This window comes from Sapajus apella, unplaced genomic scaffold (genome assembly GCF_009761245.1).
Source record: "Sapajus apella isolate SASKATOON/1434 unplaced genomic scaffold, GSC_monkey_1.0 scaffold135, whole genome shotgun sequence".
NCBI classification, from domain to species: Eukaryota; Metazoa; Chordata; class Mammalia; order Primates; family Cebidae; genus Sapajus; species Sapajus apella.
In genome coordinates, this window is record NW_022437075.1 from 977,672 (window position 1) to 1,002,758 (window position 25,087).

The 25,087-nt window shown below is 43.5% G+C and overlaps 1 protein-coding gene and 1 long non-coding RNA gene across 5 annotated transcripts in view; one reads left to right on the forward strand and one right to left on the reverse strand.

The window, feature by feature from the left end:
- Positions 1 to 25,087, reverse strand: part of ZNF134 (zinc finger protein 134) — a 66,608-nt gene that overhangs the window by 31,585 nt on the left and 9,936 nt on the right. Inside the window, exons 1-3 of one of the 4 annotated variants that reach the window (XM_032263252.1) lie at positions 17,827 to 18,166; positions 12,813 to 12,914; positions 10,361 to 12,124 (exon numbers count right to left, since the gene is read on the reverse strand). In XM_032263252.1, the coding sequence (XP_032119143.1) occupies positions 10,881 to 12,124; positions 12,813 to 12,914; positions 17,827 to 18,151 (1,671 nt within the window). In that variant the 5' untranslated portion in view covers positions 18,152 to 18,166 and the 3' untranslated portion in view covers positions 10,361 to 10,880. Of the gene's footprint in view, positions 1 to 10,360; positions 12,125 to 12,812; positions 12,919 to 17,826; positions 18,167 to 25,087 lie in introns of those variants that run through there. The other 3 variants (XR_004264242.1, XR_004264244.1, XR_004264243.1) reach the window with 3 other exon arrangements.
- On the forward strand, positions 24,597 to 25,087 carry LOC116539991. Its single transcript, XR_004264257.1, has 2 exons — positions 24,597 to 24,680; positions 25,014 to 25,087. It is a non-coding gene; the product is annotated as an uncharacterized LOC116539991 (long non-coding RNA).

Here is a 25,087-nt window from a genome sequence, read left to right on the forward strand (position 1 = left end):
AGTGCCGGCCAACATGTCCAGCTAATTTGTGTGTTTTTAGTAGAGACAGGGTTTCACCATGTTGGCCAGGCTGGTCTCAAACTCCTGTCCTGAGATGATCCACCAGCCTCAACTTCCTAAAGTGCTGGGATTATAGAAGTTGGTCAACACACCAGGCCAGCCACATATATATATACATATATATATATATATATATATACACACACACACACACACACACACACATATATATATATATTTTTTTTTTTTTTTCACAGAAGTGCTCAAACACACTTATGTTTTAAGATCCAAGAATTGGCCGGGTGCTGTGGCTCATGCCTGTAATCCTAGCACTTTGGGAGGCTGAGGTGGGTGGATCACCTGAGGTCAGGAGTTCAAGACTAGCCTGGCCATCACGGTGAAACCCCACCTTAAGAAAAAAAAAAGGCCGGGCGCGGTGGCTCACGCCTGTAATCCCAGCACTTTGGGAGGCCGAGGTGGGCGGATCACAAGGTCAAGAGATCAAGACCATCCTGGCCAACATAGTGAAACTCCGTCTCTACTAAAATATAAAAAATTAGCTGGGCATGGTGGTGTGCGTCTGTAGTCCCAGCTACTCGGGAGGCTAAGGCAGGAGAATTGCTTGAACCCGGGAGGTGGAGGTTGCAGTGAGCGGAAGGTCGCGCCACTGCACTCCAGCCTGGCGCCTGGTGACAGAACAAGACACTGTCTCCAAAAAAAAAAAAAAAAAAAAAGGTCTTCCACCAAGATGGCTAGATGGCCGAATAGGAACAGCTCCAGTGCACAGTTCCCAGCAAGAGTGATGCAGAAGGCGAGTGATCTCTGAACCAACTGAGGTACCAGGTTCCCAGGTTCACCTCAATGAGACTGGTTGGAAAGAGAATGAAACTAAGTTGAAAAACATTCTTCAGAATATTATCCAGGAGAACCTTCCCAATCCATCACGGCAGGCCAACATTCAAATCCAGGAAATACAGAGAATACCACAAAGATATTCCTCAAGAAGAGCAACCCCAAGGCACATAATTGTCAGATTCACCAAGGTTGAAATAAAGGAAAAAATGCTAAGGGCAGCCAGAGAGAAAGGTCAAGTTACCCATAAAGGGAATCCCCTCAGACTCACAGCAGATCTCCTGGCAGAAACCCTACATGACAGAAGAGACTGGGGGCCAATATTCAACATCCTTAAAGAAAAGAACTTTCAATCCAGAATTTCATATCCAGCCAAACTAAGCTTCATAAGTGACGGAGAAATAAAATCCTTTACAGACAAGCAATTGCTGAGAGATTTCATCTCCACCAGGCCTGCCTTACAAGAGCTCCTGAAGGAATCACTAAAAATGGAAAGTAACAACACAACCAGTACCAGGCATTGCAAAAACATACCAAATGGTAAAGACCATCAACACAATGAAGAAACTGCATCAACTAATGGGCAAAACAACCAGTTAGTATCAAAATGGCAGAATCAAATTCACACATAACAGTATTAACCTTAAATGTAAATGGGCTAAATGCCCCAATCAAAAGACACAGAGTGGCAAATTGGACAGAGTCAAGACCCACTGATGCGCTGTATTCAGGAGACCCATCTCATGTGTAGACACACATAGGCTCAAAATAAAGGGATGGAGAAAGATTTACCAAGTGAATGGAGAGCAAAAAAAAAAAAAAAAAAGTAGGGGTTGCAATCATAGTCTCGGATAAAACAGACTTTAACAAAGATCAAAAGAGACAAAGAAGGGAAGAAGGGCATTACATAATGGTAAAGGGATCAATGCAACAAGAAGAACTAACTATTTTAAATATGTATGCACCCAATTCAGGAGCACCCAGATACATAAGGCAAGTTCTTAATGACTTACAAAGAGACTTAGACTCCCACAAAGTAATAGTGGGAGACTTTAACTCTCCACTGTCAATATTAGACAGATTAACAAGACAGATAATTAACAAGGATATCCAGGACTTGAACTCAGATCTGGTCCAAGCGGACCTAATAGACATCTACAGAACTCTCCACCCCAAATCCACAGAATATACATTCTTCTCAGCACCACATCACACTTGCTCTAAAATTGACCACATAATTGGAAGTAAATCACTCCTCAGCAAATGCAAAAGAATGGAAATCATAACAGTCTCTCAGACCACATTGCAAATTAGAACTTGGGATTAAGAAACTCACTCAAAATCGCACAACTACATGGTGACTGAACAACCTGCTCCTGAATGACTACAGGATAAATAATGAAATGAAGGCAGAAATAAAGCTGTTCTTTGAAACCAATGAGAACAAAAACAAGACATACCAGAACCTCTGAGACACATTTAAAGCAGTGTCTAGAGGGAGATTTATAGCACTAAATGCCCACATGAGAAGCGAGGAAAGATTTAAAATTGACACCCTATTGTCACAATTAAAAGAACTAGAGGAGTGGCTGGGCACGGTGACTCACGCCTATAATTCCAGCACTTTGGGAGGCTGAGGCAGGTGGATCATGAGGTCAGGAGATTGAGACAATCCTGGCCTTGGTGAAACCCCTTCACTACTAAAACACAAAAACTTAGCCGGGTATGATGGTGCATGCCTGTAGTCCCAGCTACTCAGGAGGCTGAGGCAGGGGAATCACTTGAATCCAGGAGACAGAGGTTGCAGTGAGCTGAGATTGTGCTGCTGCACTCCAGCCTGGCAAAAAGACCAAGACTCTGTCTCAAAAAAAAAAAAAAAAAACCTGCCTCAACCTAACTAGAGGAGCAAGATCAAACAAATTCAAATGCTAGCAGAAGACAAGAAATAACTGAAATCAGAGCAGAACTGAAGGAGACAGAGACACAAAAAACTCTTAAAAAAAAAAATCAATGAATCCAGGAGCTGGTTTTTTGAAAAGATCAACAAAATAGATAGACCGCTAGCCAGACTAATAAAAAAGAAAAGAGAGAAGAATCCAATAGATGCAATAAAATAATGATAAAGGGGATATCACCACCGATCCCAGAGAAATACAAGCTACCAGCAGAGATTACTGTAAATACCTCTATGCACATAAACCAGTAAATCTAGAGGAAACTGATAAATTCTTGGACACTTACACCCTCCTAAGACTAAGCCAGGAAGAAGTTAAATCCCTGAATAGACCAATAACAAGGTCTGAAGTTGAGGCAGCAATTAATAGCCTACCAACCAAAAACAGTCCAGGTCCAGATGGGTTCACAGCTGAATTATATCAGAGGTACAAAGAGGAGCTGGTTTCATTGCTTGTGAAACTATTCCAAACAATACAAAAAGAGGGAATCCTCCCTAACTCATTTTATGAGACGAACATCATCCTGATACCAAAACCTGGCAGAGATACAACTAAAAAAGAAAATTTCAGGCCAATATCCATGATGAACATTGATGTAAAAATATTCAATGAAATACTGGCAAACTGAATCCAACAGCACATCAAAAAGCTTATCCATCATAACCAAGTCAGCTTCATCCCGGAGATTCAATGCTAGTTCAACAAATGCAAATCTATAAGTGTAATCCATCACATAAACAGAAACCAAAGCCAAAAACCACATGATTATATCTCAACAGATGGAGAAGGCCTTCCACAAAACTCAACAGCCCTTTATGCTAAAAACTCTCAATAAACTAGGTATTGATGGAACATATATCTCAAAAGAGTAAAAGCTATTTATGACAAACCCACAGCCAATATCATACTGGATGAGCAAAAACTGGAGGATGCCCTCTCTTCCCACTCCTATACAACATAGTATTGGAAGTTCTGGCCAGAGCAATCAGGCAAGAAAAAGAAATAAAGAGTATTCAGTAGGAAAAGAGGAAGACAAATTACAACTAGTGCTTGACTTACGACCACGGTCGGGACTGCGGACCGGTCATAACACGATTTGGTCGTAAGTTGAGTAGGCTATATGTACAGTTGAAATGGTGCACAGGGAAATGGTAGTGCTGCCGGAAGCTGGTCCGCACTGTCGTACGCCCAGCTGGGCAACGTTTGCGCTCCAAGACGTGGAGCAGTCATGGCTAGCAACTGTGGTCGTAAAGTCGAATGGTCGTAAGTTGCATAGGTGGTAAGTCGATCAATACCTGTATCTCTGTTTGCAGATGACATGATTGTATATTTAGAAGACCCCACTGTCTCAGCCCCAAATCTGCTTAAGATGATAAGCAACTTCAGCAAAGTCTCAGGATGCAAAATCAATGTGCAAACATCACAGGCATTCCTATATACCAATAACAGACAAACAGAGCCAAATTATGAGCGAACTCCCATTCACAACTGCTACAAAGAGAATAAAATACCTAGGAATAGAATTAACAAGGGACGTGAAGGGCCTCTTCAGGAGAACTACAAACCACTGCTCAAGGAAATGAGAGAGGACACAAAGAGATGGAAAAACATTCCATGCTCATGGTTAGGAAGAATCAGTATTGTGAAAACGGCCATACTGCCCAAAATAATTTATAGATTCAGTGCTATCCCCATCAAGCTACCACTGACCTTCTTCACAGAACTGGAAAAAACCACCTTAAACTTCAAATGGAATCAAAAAAGAGCCCACATAGCCAACACAATCCTAAGCAAAAAAACGAAAACAAAAACAAAGCTGGAGGCATAACAATACTTGACTTCAACCTATACTACAAGGCTACAGTAATTAAAACAGCATGGTACTGGTACCCAAAACAGAGATATAGACCAATGGAACAGAACAGAAGCCTTGGAAGTAATGCCACACATCTACAACCTTCTGGTTTTTGACAAACCTGACAAAAAGAAGCAATAGGGAAAGGATTTCCTGTTTAATAAATGGTGTTGGAAAAACTGGCTAGCCATGTGTAGAAAGCTGAAACTGGACCCCTTCCTTACACCCTTTACAAAAATTAACTCCATACTTCTCTGGCTGTGTTGATGAATTTGAAAAAAAAAAAGAAAATAAAATTAACTCCAGATGGATTAAAAATTTAAACATAAGATCTAACACCATAAAAACTATAGAAGAAAACCTAGTAATACCACTCAGGACATAGGCATAGGCAAGGACTTCATGACTAAAACACTAAAAGCAATGACAACAAAAGCCAAAATAGGTAAATGGGATCTAATGCAACTTAAGAGCTTTTGCACAGCAAAAGACACAATCATTACAGTCAACCAGCAACCAACAGAATGGGAAAAAATTTTGCAATCTACACATCTGACAAAGGGCTAATATCCAGATCTACAAAGAACTTAAACAAATTTACAAGAAAAAAACAAAGAACTTCATCAAAAAGTGGGCAAAGTATATGAACAGACACTTCTCAAAAGAAGACATTTATGCAGCCAACAAACATATGAAAAAATGCTCATCATCACTGGTCATTAGAGAAATGCAAATCAAAACCACATTGAGCCAGAGGTGCGGTGCAGGCTGGAGTGCGCGGAGGCATGAAGGGCGGAGGAGCCCTGGGACTCTGCCGTGGCGGCTATGCCCACAAATGCATAGGTTGGGGCTGGAGGCTGGGTGAGGCACAGTGGCAGCCTGGGAATTGGATGAAGCTCCTGAAAACCCATCAGGTGCAGAGGGAACACTCAGCAGATGCCAGCTACACCCATGGATATCCCAGAAGCTGGGCTGCTTGGCGCCACAGGGGTCAGGGCAACAGGACCTGGGGCCTGGAGGCCAGAAAGCCCATAGAGGCGGGCTGATAGCTCCAGAGCTGTCTTCAGACTCACCAACTGGGTGCCCACCTCCTTGGTACCCAACCCCGCAGAGGCAGCCAGGCCTGGCCAGCCCCAGGGCCTTTATACCTACAAAGTCCCCATGGCCCCAGCTATTCCCAATGCTGGCAAGTTGTTACTTTCAGGGGGCTCTATGGCATCAGATTCCTCTCATTTGGCTTGTTGACAGAATTAAGTTCCATGTGGTTGTACGCCTGAGGTCTGTTTCCTTGATGTGAGATGTGTGCTCCCCTTACCTCCTAGGGGCCCCTCTCCAGTCCTGGATAGCCCGTATTTCCCCGTTCCATCTCTCTGACTCCTTTGTCCTTGCATCTTTCTCCTTGCAGCTGGGAAAGGTTGGACCCTGTGATTAGATTACACCCATCTGAAGTGTCTTGCAACACTAATCACATCTGCAAAGTCCCATTGGCTGTGTAAGGTAACATACCTACAGGTAGGGATTAGGGCATAGACATCTTTCAGAAGCATTATTCTTCCTACAAGTTTTCCCTCTGGACTCTCGAAATTCACATCTGTTCTGAATGTAAAATATATTCATCCCATCTCAGGTTCCCAAAAGGTCTCATCCCATTATACTATCAGCCCAAAATCCAAATATCAAAACCTAATTAGCTCAAAAGTCCCCATTCTCATCTAAATTGTCTAAGTCCAATATTGATGAGGCTCTGGGTATAATCCATCTTGGGGCACGATTCCTCTCTGTGTTGCTGGGGGGCTCAGGAGGGTCTCTGGACATTGTCAGTGAGATCCAGGTTTTTAACAACATTGAAAGAATTCAGTGATGAGTCAGAATGAAGCAAAGGCAAGCAGCTTTTATTGCAAAGCAGAAGTACACACACAGAAATGAGGGCAGGCCCCTGATAGTGAGTCATGCACAATGGAGTTTGGGTTTCTAATTGTACGGATGTTCCTTTAATCAAGGGATAACCATTCAGTATTCTGAAAAGGGAGTGGATTTCAAGGACCCCCAATACTACCCCCTTCCCTTATTTGGGTTTGCCTTGAAGAGTCATGGACACATCACCCTGACTGGGTTTCTAGCTGTTTTCCCTTTTATTTTTGGTTTTCTCTTATCCTGTGTTTTCTTCACCTAGTTTCTGTTTTAGCTGTTGTTTGGGTTTTTCTTTTTTTACTTTTTTTCACCCACACCAAAACCAGGGTGGTGTTTGAGATTTTCTTATTTATTTACTTATTTATAAAGACAGGGTTTCACCATGTTGGTCAGGCTGGTCTTGAACTCCTGACCTCAGGTGATCCGCCCGCTTTGGCCTCCAAAGTGCTTGGATTACAGGCGTCAGCCACCACACCCACCCTTTGTGTTTGAGATTTTCAATCCTCCTGTGACCACCCAGTGCTATTCCTGTCTCATTTAGAGCCATAAAACTAGAAAACTAGTTATCTGCTCCCAAACAAAAGGGTAGGAAAGACCCAGGATAACAGTTATATATACATATGCATTGCTTAAAAGCAGGAGGAAATGGAAGTGGGAAAACAAAACAATGGGATCGCCAGTCCCAAGAAATCTTGAAATCTAGTTTGGCAAATGTCACTGGGAGTCAAGACATGGGATATCAGGTGGTTCAGGGCTCTGCCCACTGGATTCTCCTCTGCTCTGAGTCATCCTTCCTTTCTCATAAAAGACAGCAAGGGCTTGCACCTGTTTCCTCAGCCAGTCCCACGTATGGAATATTACACCCGTTAACTTCATATTGACAAGGTTCCTTTAGACCCAAGGTGAGCATTCTCACTGGTGTGAAATTTTCAAGAACTTCCTGAGTCTCCTGTATGTCACTGAAATTCACACCATCAGAAAAGAGGTTTACACAGATTATTTTCCCTAGGGAATCCCCTATCTATTTTAGGCTTTTGTTGATATGACTGATAGTTTAAACTTCTTACAAGCTCTCTGCTCATACTGAGATCTGCAAGCTGCATTTAATCTTTTCAAATAGCTTTTTGTGTGACAATGTTCTTATGTATGTTTTGATCTTGATCATAGCAAGCATTCCTGGCTATCTCTCTAAACCATTCTTTCCTGACAACGAATCTCTTAATTTCAATTTTTTTTTTTTTCAATTAAGATGGGCTGAGCATTTCCCAAAGCATCAAATCTCGGGTCTTTTCTTTTGTAGTTCTTCCCTATAATCAGTAAAAAACATGGCCACACTTTGAAAACTTCTGCTTAAAAATGTTCTCAGCTAAATGTCCATATACTCATGCATCAATATTTGTAGCAGCTTAATATTTTAATATTAAAAATGGAGGTTGATGGCCGGGCGCGGTGGCTCACGCCTGTAATCCCAGCACTTTGGGAGGCCGAGGCGGGTGGACCACGAGGTCAAGAGATCGAGACCATCCTGGTCAACATGGTGAAACCCCGTCTCTACTAAAAATACAAAACATTAGCTGGGCATGTTGGTGCGTGCCTGTAGTCCCAGCTACTCAGGAGGCTGAGGCAGGAGAATTGCCTGAACCCAGGAGGCGGAGGTTGCGGTGAGCCGAGATCGCGCCGTTGCACTCCAGCTTGGGTAACAAGAGCGAAACTCCATCTCAAAAAAAAAAAAAAAAAAAGGAGGTTGCTCAGTCTAACAGGCTGAAAAAAAAAAAAAAAATGGAGGTTGCAGGGCAGACAGCAATTAAGATAAATGGATAAACTGTGTTATATCCATAGTGAATATGACTAATTTTAAAATGGGTTTTCATACCATGGACAAATTTCAAATTATGTTGCATCAAAGACAGGAGACAAAATTAACTTTATAGACTTACATAAAATTCTAGGAAAGACAAATTTACCTATAGTGAAAACTACTCAGTGGTTGCCTAGGGATTTGGGGGGAAGGAGAGCACTGACAGAAAGGTTAAGTAAGGGCTTGAGGCTAACTTCAGGGGTGACAGGTATGTCCAATACCATTGATAGGGTGATAGTTCCAAAAGAGAGAGAGAGAGAGAGAGAGAGAGAGAGAGAGAGTGTGTGTGTGTGTGTGTGTATTACGACTTACTGGTACACCTTAAATATGTGCAGTATATTGCATGTTGATTACATCTGAATGAACCTATACAAAGTTATTCCATTTAAAAATCTGGGTCTCCCGGACGGACACGGTGGCTCACGCCTGTAATCCCACCACTTTGGGAGGCTGAGGTAGGCGGATGACGAGATCAAGAGATTGAGACCATCCTGGCCAACATGGTGAAACCCCATCTCTACTAAAAAATACAAAAATTAGCTGGGCATGGTGGTGCGTACCTGTAATCCCAGCTACTCGGGAGGCAGAGGCAATAGAATCACTTGAACCTGGGAGGCAGAGGTTGCAGTGAGCTGAGATGGTGCCACTGCATTCCAGCCTGGCGAGACTGTCTCAAAAAAAAAAAAAAAAAAAAAAATGTGGGTCTCCCACTTCTATTGAAAACCGGACAACTGGACATCACTGAGTGACTCTACCTCACTACGGTGACTCTTATCACTCCAAATGCCTTGGGAAGACAATTTCTTCCTGAGTAATAAGAAAAACTGGCAAACAATGAGGACCACTGCCAAGAGAGTCACCAGAATCTCTAGCTGGTCACAAAAGCTACCACCTTGGATCCCCACACTTCTTTACTCCCAGGATTACTGAATGTGCAGCAAAGACATTAGGTAAAGAGCCCAGGGAAGTACAGGAATCTAGGAAAACTACATTTGTTGCTGCACCAGTGACCCTGGCCATAACAACATGGCCCTGGAGATACTGAGATTTTTAGATACCCTGATCCCATTCAGCCATAGTGCCTGGACTGTTTGGATTTTTTCTGGGGTGAGATGGAGTCTCTCCCATCCGTCAGGCTGGAGTGCAGTGGCTGATCTCGGCTCACTGCAATCTCCACTTCCCGGGTTCCGGCGATTCTCCTGCCTCAGCCTCTCATGTAGCTGGGACTACAGGTGTGCACCACCACGCCCAGCTAATTTTTGTATTTTTTAGTAGAGATAGGGTTTCACCCTATTGGCCAGGCTGTTCTCAAAACTCCTGACTTCGTGATCCACCTGCCTTGACCTCCCAAAGTACTGGGATTACAGGCATGAGCCACTGTGCCCAACCAGATACTTTTATAAGGGGCACTTCTCCTCTAGTTTGCCACAAATCACCCAATCCCAATTATTCACACCAAATATTTATCAGTTTTATTTCCATACTGGATGCTTTAGTTCTTACTAAGAGTGGCCTGTGTACCAGATTTTGGCCTTCAGGGAATATGACCACTCAGCAGGGTCTGAGGAACAGCTTTCCCTCAACAGTGTTGGGGAACATGGGACATATGCTAGAAACAAGACACCTAAGCCATGCTGTTTCAAAACACTGAAGGCTGTCAGCAGCAGCACCCTCCTCAAGGTGACATACGGGCTCTCAAATAAGTCTAAAATCCGGACAAATCAGGCCTACAATGATCTGAATTGTTACTTAACAAGCTTTGTCAGCTATGGAAGTTAACTTAGTCCAGTCCAAAACTGGACTAAGAACTGTTCTCCCTCAACCCACTGTCCCATTTGAGGCACACAAAGCTGGAGGCCCCCCACAAAGGCTGTCTTCAGTTTGGCAGAGCCTGTTTTCAGTCCACTCCAGTGAAAAGAACCCCCAAGATTAAAGGTGGCTTCAACTGTAAGGCCTTTATTATCACAAACCAGAGCAACATGAGGCAAATACTTTCCCAGGCCAAGGGACTTGGAGGCTGGAAAAATTCATTACAAGTATGTGAGACCAGGACTATCCATGAAGAAAGTAAACCTTCTGCATAAGCCACCAGCAGATATAGCTCAGATCTTCTTGGCTAAAGATGGGTCATGTCCATATCTATACCTGTCACACAGAAGGGAATGAGCACCCCCAACGAACTCAGGCATTTCATGATTTTCTCCAGGGACTGGAGAATATAAAACACTGCCTTCCCCAATGCTGGGGTATCTAAGCTGATACAGACGGTTTTGGCCACAGGCATTGACAGTGATGTAACTCTGGCAAAAAACCTGAGCAGGTCAGGAAGTGCAACATATCTCTAGATGCTTCCTACATACCTGACACCATAAGGTGTCTCCCTTGTGTTAATGTTCAGATATATGAAGTTCAACATCTGACTGATGAGTTCTGTTGTATTCAAAGACTCCTAGAGCCTGCCTGCAGTGTGAACTTTCTGGTGCCGATTAAGGTGGGAGCTTAAGCTGTAGGCCTTCCCACATTCACTGCACTCATATGGCCTTTCTCCAGTGTGAACTCTTTGGTGCCGAACAAGGTGGGAGGTTCTGATAAAATCTTTCCCACATTTACTGCATACAAAAGGCCTTTCACCAGTGTGAACCCTCTGGTGTGCAATAAAGTCAGAACTTCGACTAAAGAATTTCCCGCATTCAATGCACTCAAAAGGCTTTGACTCAGTGTGAATTCGCTGATGTTTAATGAGGGTGTATTTGTGGCCAAAGGATTTCCCACAATCACTGCAATCATAAGGATTTTCTCCAGTGTGAATACTCTCATGCTGAACAAGTGTAGATTTGTGTCTAAAGACTTTCCCACAATCACTACACTTATAAGGCCTTGCTCCATTGTGAACTCTCTGGTGTACAATTAGATTGGAGTGATGGCTAAAATATTTCCCACATTCATTGCACTTATAAGGCATTTCTCCAGTGTGGATTCTCTTGTGCTGAGTAAGGTTGTCTTTTCGACTGAAGGTTTTTCCACATTCACTGCACTCATAAGGTCTTTCTCCAGTATGGATTCTCTGGTGCTGGACAAGTGTAGCTTTGCGGCTGAAGGCTTTTCCACATTCGCTGCACTCGTAAGGCTTCTCTCCACTATGGATTCTCTGGTGCTGGACAAGTGTGTCTTTGCGGCTGAAAGCCTTTCCACATTCACTGCACTCGTAATTCATTTGTTCACCATGAAGTGCATCCCCACTCTCTGTGCTCCTGTGTGTCTTCCTCTTGCTTCGGGTGGCCTTTTGTTGGCAAGCACCCAAAGCAGCCTGGAAGTTTTTCTTCTCCTCCTTACAGGCAAAGGGCTTTTCTGAAGGGTGAGGTTCTTTGCTAACTGTGCAGTTATTCACAAATGAAGCCTCACCTTCATCTCTTCTTAAGGGTTTCTCTATACTGTAACACTTTGGGTGCTGGTGAAGGTTTGCACTGACCCAGAATTGTCTCTCACATGCCTCACATGTGTGAAGTTTCAGTCCATGGTGTGTACCCTGGTGTTCATCCAGGTGCAAAATATCTTTCAAGATGGGACCACATATATCACAACGGTGAGCTGTCTGTGTGGGCAACCCTGCCTTGGAAGTATTAACATGTGACACTGCTATAGAAACGCTCTGTTCAGAAGATGCCTCCTCATCCTTCACTCCATGCCAACAACCTGAAGGCAGAAAAATACCACTGATCTACATGGTGACTTTGATGAGTGGGGTAACTCCATCACAAAAGTCTGTCTGGTGTACCCAGGACTGAGTACATACCTAAATTTCCTGGTGGAAAAGAGCTAGGATCAGGTTGCAGTACAGTACTGACGTACAGGGCTGCTGTACAGTATTGGAATCTACGAGTCACAGAATGGAGATGGCCTCACAAGAAACAAAGACACAAGGATGGGGTGTAGTGCAAGGAGAAGTGCAAGGTCTCCAACTTCATCCTCTGTAATGACTTTTAGCTGGACCTTGGCTAACTGTGGGTGACAGGAGACTGCTATGCAGAAATGCATGTCTAGGCCCATAAAAATGTGATTAAAAGTGAGTAATGTGTTCAGGGACTATTTCAGAATATGTACGCATCTTACGACACATTAGTGTTTAAGTATAGTCCAATATTGGACAGCACGGAAGAGAGTCCTATTGCTCTACTAGAGCCCCTCTGGTAGAGAGTAGGAGAGAACAGCCCTGGGTGAGAAGTCAGATTACAAATGACAAGAGTGTACAGAACACGAAAAAAGGTAAAAATAAGTTAGGGCCTCTGGCCTTGGCACCAGTGACGGGCACAACATAGGTTTCTGGAACTATAGGAACCCAGCCCTGAGGTTATGCTCTCCCTCAGCCTCAGCTCCCACTCACCAGGGCCTGCCCAAGCCCCTCCTGCTGTGACTAGAGTCATGCCCTCTTCAGTTAGGCACCTGGAGTTCTCTCTCTTGTTACAGTTCATCAACGACAGAGGACCTGGAAGATACAAAGCATAGGGGAAAGATGAAACCCATGCAAAATCACAAGAAAACAAATAATACAAAATGAACCTCAGAAAACTGTCCTACAGGAACAGTCCAGTGGTCCCACAAGTAGTGACCATGATGGCTGAAACTGATGACACACAAGCAGACTCAAAGAAATTGCAATTAGAGAAAGGGGGTGAAGTCTGGAGTCCAGGGGTTTCACGAATATGGACAGTCACCTGGCCAGGGAGAGGCCAAGCAGGATTCAGTGGTTTACCTTAGGACCCCTGACCCCTAAACAATTCCTGGCAAGGCTTCAGGGCATCAGGAGTTGAGGAACACAGGAAACAGAGGACACAATGCATCTAGCTGAGTCTTGGTACCAGAGGACATATGTGAGGGAATCAGAGAAGACAGCAGTGCCCATGCTCTTCATTTCTGCCCTATTGCTCTTGTCTTTCCATAGTACATGCAAGAGCAACCTCTAGGGCAAAAAGAGCAGAGCAGAGAAGAGCCCAGCCCACAAAAATGGGATACTGGGGCCTTACCTAGGGAGACTATAAATGCAAAGCACAAAAACCATTATTTCATCATAGAAGAGTCTCTGAGCCTCATCAATCAGCTTCCATTCCTCCTCAGAGAAGCACATTAGTAAGTCCTCAGAGGTCACATAGTCCCGTGTGAGGTGGTGAACAACTGAGCTTAAGGGCAGCCCCTCTCTCCAGGAGTCACATCTAACTCAAATGAGACAACAGGCCCTGATGTGATTGGTGTCTGTTGTCTCCTCATATTCCATTAATCCTTTTGTCCAGCCTAGAACAGGCAAGTGGACAGACAAAACACCACGGCCTGGCTTCTCCTATCAGCCTGCTCCCCTGGGAACAACTGATTATGCCTCATATACAAACCTGAGCTCAGCATTCTCTCAGAAACCCTCAGTAGCAAAGCTCTGGGCCCATGAATTCACACTCCATCTATATGTGTACATCACCCTTTTTGGCCATACCTACCTCACGTCTATGGACACCTACTACATAGGTACCTCCCTGGCTTCCCCAAATGCAAATCACACAGCATCCAGAGAATGCTTGCATAATGTATTCAGGATTACATCTGGTCCTAGTCAATGGCCCCACTGCCATGGTATCCTGAATCCAGCTATTAAATCCTCCTCTCCTGGCTCTATTTCATGGGTCAGTTCAGCAATCCAGAAACATGGGTAGAGCTCAGTTGAACACAGCACTTTTTTGCTTTGCTGCTGTACTACTGAGGTCAGTCTCCGGCTTTTGCTCAACATTTAACTCATTCAAAACCCACACCCACTGAGCACCTACCCCAAGCACAGTGATTCTGCCTACTGACCCAATCTGTCCCTGGACTAATTCACTAGCTTGAAACTCCACAGGGGCCACCACGGAAGCCTGAGGACACATAAAGAGCTGAATAAGCACTGGCTCTGGTCTCACTGCCACCTCACTTCTATTACTACAGTACTTCACCTCACATCCACTCTCTCCCTGAAACTTTGCCACCTGCCTGAACCTATTATTCCCCTTCCTCCCAAGGACACTTCCCTCCCTCTTCTAGCCTCTAAGATGGCCCCTACCCCCACCCTGCTGTGCCTGCCCTTACATTGTGCTCTCTGATGGCACTGCCACCATGACCTAAAGATTCTCCTTCTAAACTAAAAGCAAAACTCTATCCTGATCCAGATGCTAGCTGCCACCCTGTGGATAGCTCCAACCTGAGTCCCTTCTCTGAACTTCAGATCTCTGTGTCCAGCTGTCTACTTGACACCTGCACTCAAGTGTCTTTGGAACATGGCAGATTCCACATAGCCAAACTACACTCGTGATATAACCTCTGAAAGGTACTCCTACCACCAACTTTGTCCCCCTCAGATGATGGCATCCTTGTATCTTCTCAGAATAAAAAAAATGCAGGATCATCCTTTACCCCTCCCCTTTTCTATCTCATCTTCCAAAATCTGGTTGGTCCCTCTTTAAGGAAAATGATTCAGAATCTATCCACATTTCCCACCTCTACAGCCACCACTCAGGTCCAACCTAAACTGTTACATTAAGCTCCTCAGTGGTATTCCTTCCCTCATCCTCACTCCCACAGTCTTTTCTTCACTGGACAGTGAAGAGAAAGCTGGTTAAGACCAAAGTCAGATCATTCCCTCCTAGATCCAAACCTGCAGTGGCTCCTACCAATCTCAGCATGGAAACCCAGATCCTCAGGCGGCCTACCGTTCCTGGGCTGAATCCTTTTCCTGCTGTCTGATCCCACCGGTCATAATGGAGACCTGAGGCCAAACACTCCTAGTTTAGCCTCAAGTGAAGTATTTGCATGTGCTGGTTCCTGTGCCTGAGATAATGCTCCACACTCCATCCCACTGCTTGCCAGAAATGGAAACCCTTCCACATAATTCCAAAACACAGAGCTTTGGGTGACTGCAGGACCTCCCCAGACGGTAGGCAGAATGATCACTGAAGAGTCTCAAAACACTCTTAATTCTCTATACTGAGTTGCTGGGATAATGGGGGTGTGTTGGGCTAAGTGAGGGCCTGAGACAATCTGGACTCATCTAGGTAGGAATCACAAGCTTCTGTCACCATGGCAACCTCACAAGAAGAGGGAAGCTGGGAGTGGCAGGTTCCCACAGTGGGATCTCATGGACTGAACTGTTTCCCTAACCCCTGCCAACCCTGCTCTTTGGCAGGAATGATTTTGGGTCTTTTTTTTTTTTTTTTTTTCTTTTAAAAAAAACGGGGTTTCACCATGTTGGTCAGGCTGGTCTTGAACTCCCGACCTCAGGTGATCCACCCGCCTTGGCCTCCAAAGTGCTTGGATTACAGGCGTGAGCTACCACACCAGGCCAATTTTGGGTTACCTCTCTAACTTCAGATACTCAGACCTCAGTGCTGACTCCTGCCAGCTGTGTGAACATAAATAAAGACTCGTGTCTCAGTTTCCTCAACTTACAAGTGGCGATAATAATGGCACCCACCTCATAGGGCTATTGTTTGTATCAGGCTTGCCTGTACATGTGAAGTGCCTCTGCAACAGCTACTAATATCCATGCAAATGAACTGATGAGTTTTTGAAAAATTAAGTTTGTTTTGCTTGCTTTAAAAGCTTTTCAGAAAATTTGGTAAGATTTCCCATTGTAAGAAAATACTTTAGACAAATTAATATTTTGACCAATCATTAAGTGCTGGTATAAATTTAACTTATATGTACATTTTTTGGTTCCTTACTTCTGTGTACTTGCAAAGTATACACTGGCCCTTGCACTAAACCAGCCTACCTGATACATACTCCTATAAAGGGGAGCTGCATGATCCTTCATTAGAGATGTTCACCATTTTTGCTTACCTGTTTGGGTAACTGAGGCACCAGTGCACAGGTTGGGGATGGGACTGCTCCACAGGCAGTGCCCATGAGGGCGTGCTGAGCCTGTAGAGTGGCAAATCTACTGTATCTCAGGCCTTGGTCTCCAGTGCATGCCACGCTACTTAATGCTCTACAGCCCTCTCCTCTTGCTGACACCATAAAGAATCCTTTTACATGCCAGGACCCCTCCTTTCTGGAAGGAATTTTTTTTTTAACAATTTTTTTTTTTTTTTTTTTTTTGGGACGGAGTTTCGCTCTTGTTACCCCCCAGGCTGGAGTGCAATGGCGCGATCTCGGCTCACCGCAACCTCCGCCTCCTGGGTTCAGGCAATTCTCCTGCCTCAGCCTCCTGAGTAGCTGGGATTACAGGCACGTGCCACCATGCCCAGCTAATGTTTTGTAGTTTTAGTAGAGACGGGGTTTCACCATGTTGACCAGGATGGTCTCGATCTCTTGACCTCGTGATCCACCCGCCTCGGCCTCCCAAAGTGCTGGGATTACAGGCTTGAGCCACCGCGCCCGGCTTCTGGAAGGAATCTTAAGTGTCCACACCTTCTTCCCTGGTCTGCCACCCTAACCCTACCTCTCACTTCAGAGACCATATAAAATAACATCCTTAACATCCCACCCTCTAAATCTCATCTACAGGCTTTGACCTTATGCCTCACGCATTGAAAGTCTTTAGCACAACTCCCTCTCTCCAACTCCAGACCTGCAAGTTCAGCTACCCATGAGAAGCTCCAATGCAGAACACCTGAGATTCACCAAGTCCAAAATCCAATTGCTGATCCCCCTGAAAGGTGTTCCCTGATCTGACTTACCAATTTCCATTCTTTCACACGTTCAAGAAGGCAAACAAACCGGCAATAAAAAAAAAACCTGAAGAGCCCTTCCCATCTGATGCAGCAGGCAACCCTGTTGGTTCCATCTTTAAAAATCCATCCAGAATCTCATGACTTCCCTACCCCAACTCCTCCTGCCAGTGCTCGGGCCCAGCCATCAGACAACACTCCTGGAGTTTGTTGCAGGGGTCTCCTCAAAAGTCTCCCTGCCTCTATCCTCACCGTTTCTACCTCACTCTTGTCTGTTTCCTCCTCAGCGAACGCTGGAATACTTTAAAATGCTTTATCAGATTCCGTCCCTTCACTCTTGTATTTTTTTTTAATACAATTTCAACTTTTTTTGTGAAAGGACCCTCCACCCTTATAAGCTCACCATGGCTCCTACCGTCCTCACAATGAAGGTACAACTTTTCCCCGCGACACTGCAGGCGTGACTGCCGCTCACACACGCTCGCGACTGCTCCGGGCTCAGTCCAGCTCCACGCCTAAGCTCAGGCTGCCCGGCCCTTCTGCCCGTCACGCTCGCTCCTAACTTACACGCTGGTTTTGGGAACGGGCCCCACCCACCAGCGCCCCGCTGCCCCGGACACTGGGACCTGCGCTGCAGGGACTCAGGCAGGCGCTCCTCATTCAGGACTTCAGGATTCCCGGCGGGCAAAGTCTGGGGATCGCAGCACCCACCTGCGCCAGGCCCAACACCACGGCCGCCGCCATCACAGTTCGTAGACCGCACCAAGCCGCGAGGTACACCCAGGTCGCGGAACCCTGGGACCGCGATGGTGCGACCCCGGGGGCGGAGGCGGGGGGTCTTCGCTGGCGAGCCACTCTGCAGGGCGAACAGCGTCTCTTCCCGCACCCTCCCGCTTCCGCCACCTAGGAACCGTTCAGCAACCCCGAGCTTTTGCTCAGATGATCCCACCGGAGAGCCGACAATATGTCTGCCGCGAGAAAGATGCCGGAACTCCCGCCCAGAGACCTTCAGGCCACAGGGAAACGCCCGTAACATTGCCGCCGCCGTGGGGCGCAGAGGTTTCTGGACAATGTAGTTCCCATGTGCACTGGGCCAGACCAGGGCTAACTCCCCTGCGCGCCGGGCGAAGGCTAAATGATACTGCGAGGGGTGCAGGGAAATTATGCCCTAAGACTCTGATGCCAGGGCGTAGCTTCGCTCCACTTAAAGGACCCTCATCCATTTCCTGTGAAGTCTCTAGGGATCCCCGAAATATTGAGAGATACCTTCTTACATCTGTTCCCCAAAGCCACAAAACCAAATGGACACACAACAACCAATGTCACTCTGAGTCCACTCATGGTTCACTATTTTTTTTATAATGGCAAGAGGCTTAATTGCCTCACAATTCCAATAACTAGAGAGGCCTCAGGAAAAGTAATCACGGCAAAAGTCATCCCTTCACAGGGCAGCAGGGGAAAGCTCCATATAAAACCACCAGATCTGGTGGGAACTCACTCAATATCACGAGAACAATATGGGGGAAACCGTCCCTGTGATTCAGTTATCTCCACCTGGTCCCGCCCTTGACACGTGGGGATTACTGCAATTTACAGTCAGAAGCCGGGCGCGGTGGCTCAAGCCTGTAATCCCAGCACTTTGGGAGGCTGATGTGGGCATATCACCTGAGGTCAGGCGTTCGAGACCAACCATGGCCAACATGGTGAAACCTGTCTCTACTAAAAATGCAAAAATTAGCTGGGTTTGGTGGCATGTTCCTGTAATCCCAGCTACCTGGAGGCTGAGGCCGGAAAATTGTTTGAACAAGGGAGGCAGAGGTTGCAGTTAGCCAAGATTGCGCCACTGCACTCCACCCTGTGTGACAGAGCAAGACCCTGTCTCAAAAAATATATATTCCAGCCGGGCGCGGTGGCTCAAGCCTGTAATCCCAGCACTTTGGGAGGCCGAGGCGGGTGGATCACGAGGTCAAGAGATCGAGACCATCCTGGTCAACATGGTGAAACCCCGTCTCTACTAAAAATACAAAAAATTAGCTGGGCATGGTGGCGCGTGCCTGTAATCCCGGCTACTTAGGAGGCTGAGGCAGGAGAATTGCCTGAACCCAGGAGGCGGAGGTTGCGGTGAGCCGAGATCGCGCCATTGCACTCCAGCCTGGGTAACAAGAGCGAAACTCCGTCTCAAAAAAAAAAAAAAAAAAAAATATATATATATATATATATATTCCAAATTTTGGAGGGATCAGGCAAGAAGGAAAATTAAATGTTTCATTTCTATTTAGAAAAGTACAATCTACCAATGTCATGAGTATAAATAACTGAAGAGAATGGAAAGGGTTTACTTATATCTGGAAAATAGAACCACTAATGTTCCAAACAAAACCATAATTATATTTGATCAGATCATTACATCCATGTAATTCATTTTTGTTAGAATTGATCTGGTGTTAGTCATTTCATGAATCCATTAGGTGCTCAGATTATCCGCTAGATTTCTGGAAATCCTTACTCAGGTTAGTGGTATAGTCTCAGAGTTATGTAAGCAAAGCCATCATGAAGCATTTTGGCCTGTAGCTGATTGCAAGAACATTTAGGAAAGCATCAGGGTAAAACAATAATTATCTGTGAATGATAAAAGGCTTTAAATGATTGAAGTTAAAGATCTGATGAGAGTTCATTTGACAAGAAAATTTGGTTATTTCTTTGACATACAATATTTTAACAATAGCTAGATTTATGACACAACATTATACCAACATTGATCATGGACAACAAGGACATTGAAAACTTTCTAAGAATTTCATATAATTTCTGAAATATTTATATTAACAATATTTACTTATACCAGTATAACCTAGGAGAGGTTAAGCATCATTTATTTCACAATAGTTCCTATACAACTCAACATGGGGAAGAAATAATCAAAACTTTTTAACATTTTTCTTTTTACAAGGTGAATCAATAAATCTTTTGAGATTTTCCAGGGGTGCTTTGGGAAATCTCAGGGTTAGTTTGAGAACGAGATTTTTATTTAGATATTGATTTTGGGAAGGCAAAATTATCAAAAATGTAAAAACAAAACAAAACAAATTTAGCTTTTTTTTTTTTTTTGAGACAGAGTCTTGTTCTGTCACCAGGCTGGAGTGTAGTGGTGTGATTGAGGCTCCCTGCAACCTCTGACTCCCTGGTTCAAGCAATTCTCCTGCCTCAGCCTCCCAAGTAGCTGGTGTGTGCCACCACACTCAGCTAATTTTTGTATTTTCAATAGAGACGGGCTTTCACCATGTTGGCCAGGATGGTCTTGATCTCTTGACCTCACCATCTGCCTGCCTAAGCCTCCCAAAGTGCTAGGATTACAGGTGTGACCCATCGTGCCTGGCCAATTTGAGCTATTTTTAAAGTGCGATGTCATTTTCTTAAATAGCCAATGAGATAATTAAGGTTAACATAAAACAGAAAATTATTCTGGTAAGGTGCAGAATCTTTGTTTTCTAGGTATACTACTTAAAAATTAAAAAAGAAAACCTTTTACTATCTCTTATTAAGAACAGAATAATTATCCAAAAAAAGTTGTCATTTTTTAAAATTGTAAAAATATTTTTTATACATTATATTTTTACATTTATGTGGTACATATGAAATTTTTTTACATGCACAGTATGTGTAATAATTAAGTCAAGCAATTTAGTGTCCACCTCCCAAATATTTATTATTTCTATGTGTTGGGTGTATTTCAGGTCTCCTAGTTTTTTTAAGAAATACAGGATGGATGCCTGTAACCTCAGCACTTTGTGAAGCCGAGATGGGTGGATCATAAGGTCAGGAGATCAACCATCCTCGCCAACATGGTGAAACCCCATCTCTACTAAAATTACAAAAATCAGCTGGGCATAGGGGCGTGCTTGTAGTCCCATCTACTTAGGAGGCTGAGGCAGGAAAATTGCTTGAACCCAAGGGGCAGAGGTCGCAGTGGGCTGAGATCATGCCACTGCACTCCAGCCTGTCGACAGAGCAAGACTCCTTTTCAAAAACAAACAACACGTTGTTAATTGTAGTTACTGTTCTCTATGAAATATTAAAATTTTTTCTTTTAATATAACTATGTTTATACTCATTAACTGTCCTCTCTTCATCCTCTCCCATCCTTCTTAACATGGCCTTCCCAGTCTCTGCTATCTACCATTCCACTTCCTATCTCCAAGTGATCTATGTTATTAGTACCCACATATGAGTCAGAGTATGTGATATTTGTCTTTCTGTGCCGGGCTTAATTACCTCCAGTTCCATTCATGTTGCTGGAAGTGATACGATTTCATACTTTTTTTGTGTGGCCAAATAGTATCCTATTGTGTATATATACTACATATTCTTTATCTATTCATTTGATGATGAAGACATCATATCTTGGTTATGGTGAATAGTATTGCAATAAACATGGTAAGCATGTATCACTTTGATATGACTGTACTGATTTACATCCCCATCAACAGTGTACAAGAGTTTCCTTTTCTCCACATCCTCACCAACATGTTAATTTTTGTCATTTTAAATAAAAGCCATTCTAACTATGGTAAGATGATATCTTGTGGTTTTTATATGTATTTCTCTGATAATTAGTGATTCTGGCATTCTTCATATATCTGTTGGCCATTTGTATGTCTTGAATTGAGAAATACCTGTTTATGTCCTTTGCCCATTTTTAAATGAGATAGTTTGCGTGTTTGCTCTTTGCTGTTGAGATGTTTTGAGGTCCTTGTATATTTTAGGAATATCCCTTCTGGATGAGTAGTTTGCAAATATTTTCTCTCATTCAAGAGGCTATCTCTTCACTCTGTTGTTTCTTTTGCTGTGCAGAAGCTTTCAAGTTTCATGTGGTCTTATTTGCCTATTTTGTGTTTTTGTTGCCTGTGCTTTTGAGGTCTTACTCATAAAATATTTGCCTAGAATAATGTCCAGAAGAGTTTTCCCTATGTTTGTCCTAGTGGTTTAATAGTTTTGGGTCTTATGTTGAAGTATTTAATGAATCTTGAGTTGACTTTGTATACAAGGAGGGACAGAAGTCCAGGTTCATTCTTTTGCATGTGGTTATCCAGTTTTTCCAGCACCATTTATTGAGGAAATGTCATTTCCCCAATGTACATTCTTGTTGGCTGTGTTCAAAATCAGTCAGTTGTAAATATGGATTTTTCTCTGGGTTCCACTGGTCTATGTATGTGTTTTCATATCAATACCATGCTGTTGGGTTACTGTGGCTTTGTAATATATTTTAAAATCAGTTAGTGTGATGTCTCTATGTTTGTTCTTTTTTTTTATTTAATTATTTTATTTTTAATTTTTTTTTAAAGATGGGGTTTCACCATGTTGGCCAGGCTGGTCTTGAACTCCTGACCTCAGGTGATCCATTCACCTCGGTCTCCCAAAGTGCTAGGATTACAGGTGTGAGCCACCACGCCCAGCCAAGAATTTTTTTTTTTTTTTTTAAGAGATGGGGTTTTACCATCTTGGCCAGGCTGTTCTTGAACTCCTGAACTCATGATCCACCAGCCTCAGCCTCCCCAAGTGCTGGGACTACAGGTGAGAGCCACCATGCCTGGTCATATTTGTTCTTTTTGTTCAGGATTGCATTGGCTATTCAGGGTCTCTTTAAAGGGGTTCCACAGAAATTTTAGACTTTTTTTTTTCTAGTTTTGTGAAAAATGACATTAAAATTTGATAGAAGGCCAGGCGCGGTGGCTCACGCCTTGAATCCTAGCACTTTGGGAGGCCAAGGTGGGTGGATCACCTGAGGTCAGGAGTTCAAGACCAGCCTAGCCATCATGGTGAAACCCCATCTTTTAAAAAAATTAAAAAAATTTGATAGGGATTGCATTGAATCTATAGACTTCTTTGTTTAGTACAGATATATTACGAACATTAATTTTTCCAATTCATGAGCATGGAATGTCCTTGTATCCTTTTCTTGTTCTTTCATCAGTGTTTTGTAGTTTTCTTTGCAGTGATTATTTTTTACCTCATTGGTTAAATTTATTCCTAGTTTATTATTTTTGTAGCTATTGTAAATGAGATTGCCCTACTATTTTAGGCGTTTCATTATTGATGTATGAAACATACAGAGTTTTGTATGGCTCTGTATCCTGCAACTTTAATGAATGTTTATAAAACTTGAGTTTTTTCAGAGAGAGGCTATATTTTTAATTTTTCAATTTGTATGCCTTTTATTTATTTATTTCTTTTTTTTAAAGACGGGGTTTCATACCATGTTGGTCAGGTTGATCTTGAACACCTAACCTTAGGTGATCCGCCCGCCTTGGCCTCCAAAGTGCTTGGATTACAGGCGTGAGCCACCACACCCAGTCTGTACGTCTTTTATTTTTCTCTCTTCTGACTGCTCTAGCTACGACTTCCAGGATTATGTTGAATAGGAGCAGTGAAAATGGGAATACTTGTCTTGTTCTGGTTTTTAGAGAAAAAGGCTTTCAGCTATTCCTAATTTAGTGTGATGTTAGCCGCGGATTTGTCATAAATGGCCTTTATTATTTTACAGTTACGTCCCTCCTGTGCCTAGTTCGTTGGAATATTTTATCATAAAGAGATGGTGAACTTTATCAGATGCCTTTCTGTGTATATTGAGAAACTCATATGGTTTTTATCTTTAATTCTGTTGATGCAGTGTCATGTTTATTAATTTGCATATATTGAACCATTCTTGCATCTTTAGAACATATCCCATTTGATCATAGTGTATTATCTTTTGATGTGTTAGTGATGAATTCATCAGTTAACTTTTGTGTGTTTGTGGTTTTTTTTTTTTTTTTTTGAGCCGGAGCTTTGCTCCTTACCCAGACTGGAGTGCAATGGCGCGATCTCGGCTCACCGCAACCTCCGCCTCCTGGGTTCAAGCAATTCTCCTGCCTCAGCCTCCCGAGTAGCTGGGACTACAGGCACGCACCAACATGCCCGGCTGATTTTTGTATTTTTAGTAGAGACGGGGTTTCACCTTGTTGACCAGTATGGTCTCGATCTCTTGACCTCGTGATCCACCCGCCTCGGCCTCCCAAAGTGCTGGGATTACAGGTGTGAGCCACCGTGCCCGGCCTGTGGTTTTTATTCAGAATTTTTACATTTGTGTTCATCAGGGATATTGGCCTGTAGTTTTGTTTACACTTACTATTTTTAAAAAGTCTTTGAAAAACTTAGTAATATTCAGCACTAATAACATATTTTAAATTTTTATATTTTCTAAAATATTAATCAGTTATATGAAAATCCCATACACTTCAGAAAATCATTCTAAAGAAGCCTTGTATTAAATTACATGTCTGGGTTTAACAGTAAAATTACCCATTAATGTGGGTAAGAATGCATGCAACAAGAACAATCATAAATAATAATGGAATTCTGAGGCGGAGATCATGGAGACAAACAAAATTTGAATACTTACAAATGTGATTTACCCCTTTAAGCTGACAGAGTCCTATTATCTTTCCAAACTACTCCACAGTTAATACAACTTACAAGATCAAAGGTACTTAAACAAATCCTTTATCATTGCACAAGCCAGTTAACAGGTAGTTCAGGTCAGGCGCAGTGGCTCATGCCTGTAATCCCAGCACTTTGGGAGGCCGAGGTGGGTGGATCACAAGGTCAGGAGTTCGAGACCAGTCTGGCCAAACTGTTGAAACCCTGTCTCTACTAAAAATACAAAAATTAGCTGGGCACGGTGGCATGTGCCTGTTAATCCCAGCCACTAAGGGGGCTGAGGCAGGAGAATTGCTTGAACCTCGGAGGCGGAGGTTGCAGTGAGCCGAGATCGCGCCATTGCACTCCAGCCCGTGTGACAGAGTGAGACTCTGTCTCAAACAAAAAACAATAAAAACAAAAACAACAACAACAAAAAACAGGTAGTTCATGGTATGTGGTAGAAGCTAAAGAAAACTTCATCACAAGCATCACCTGAGATCAACAATGTCCTCAA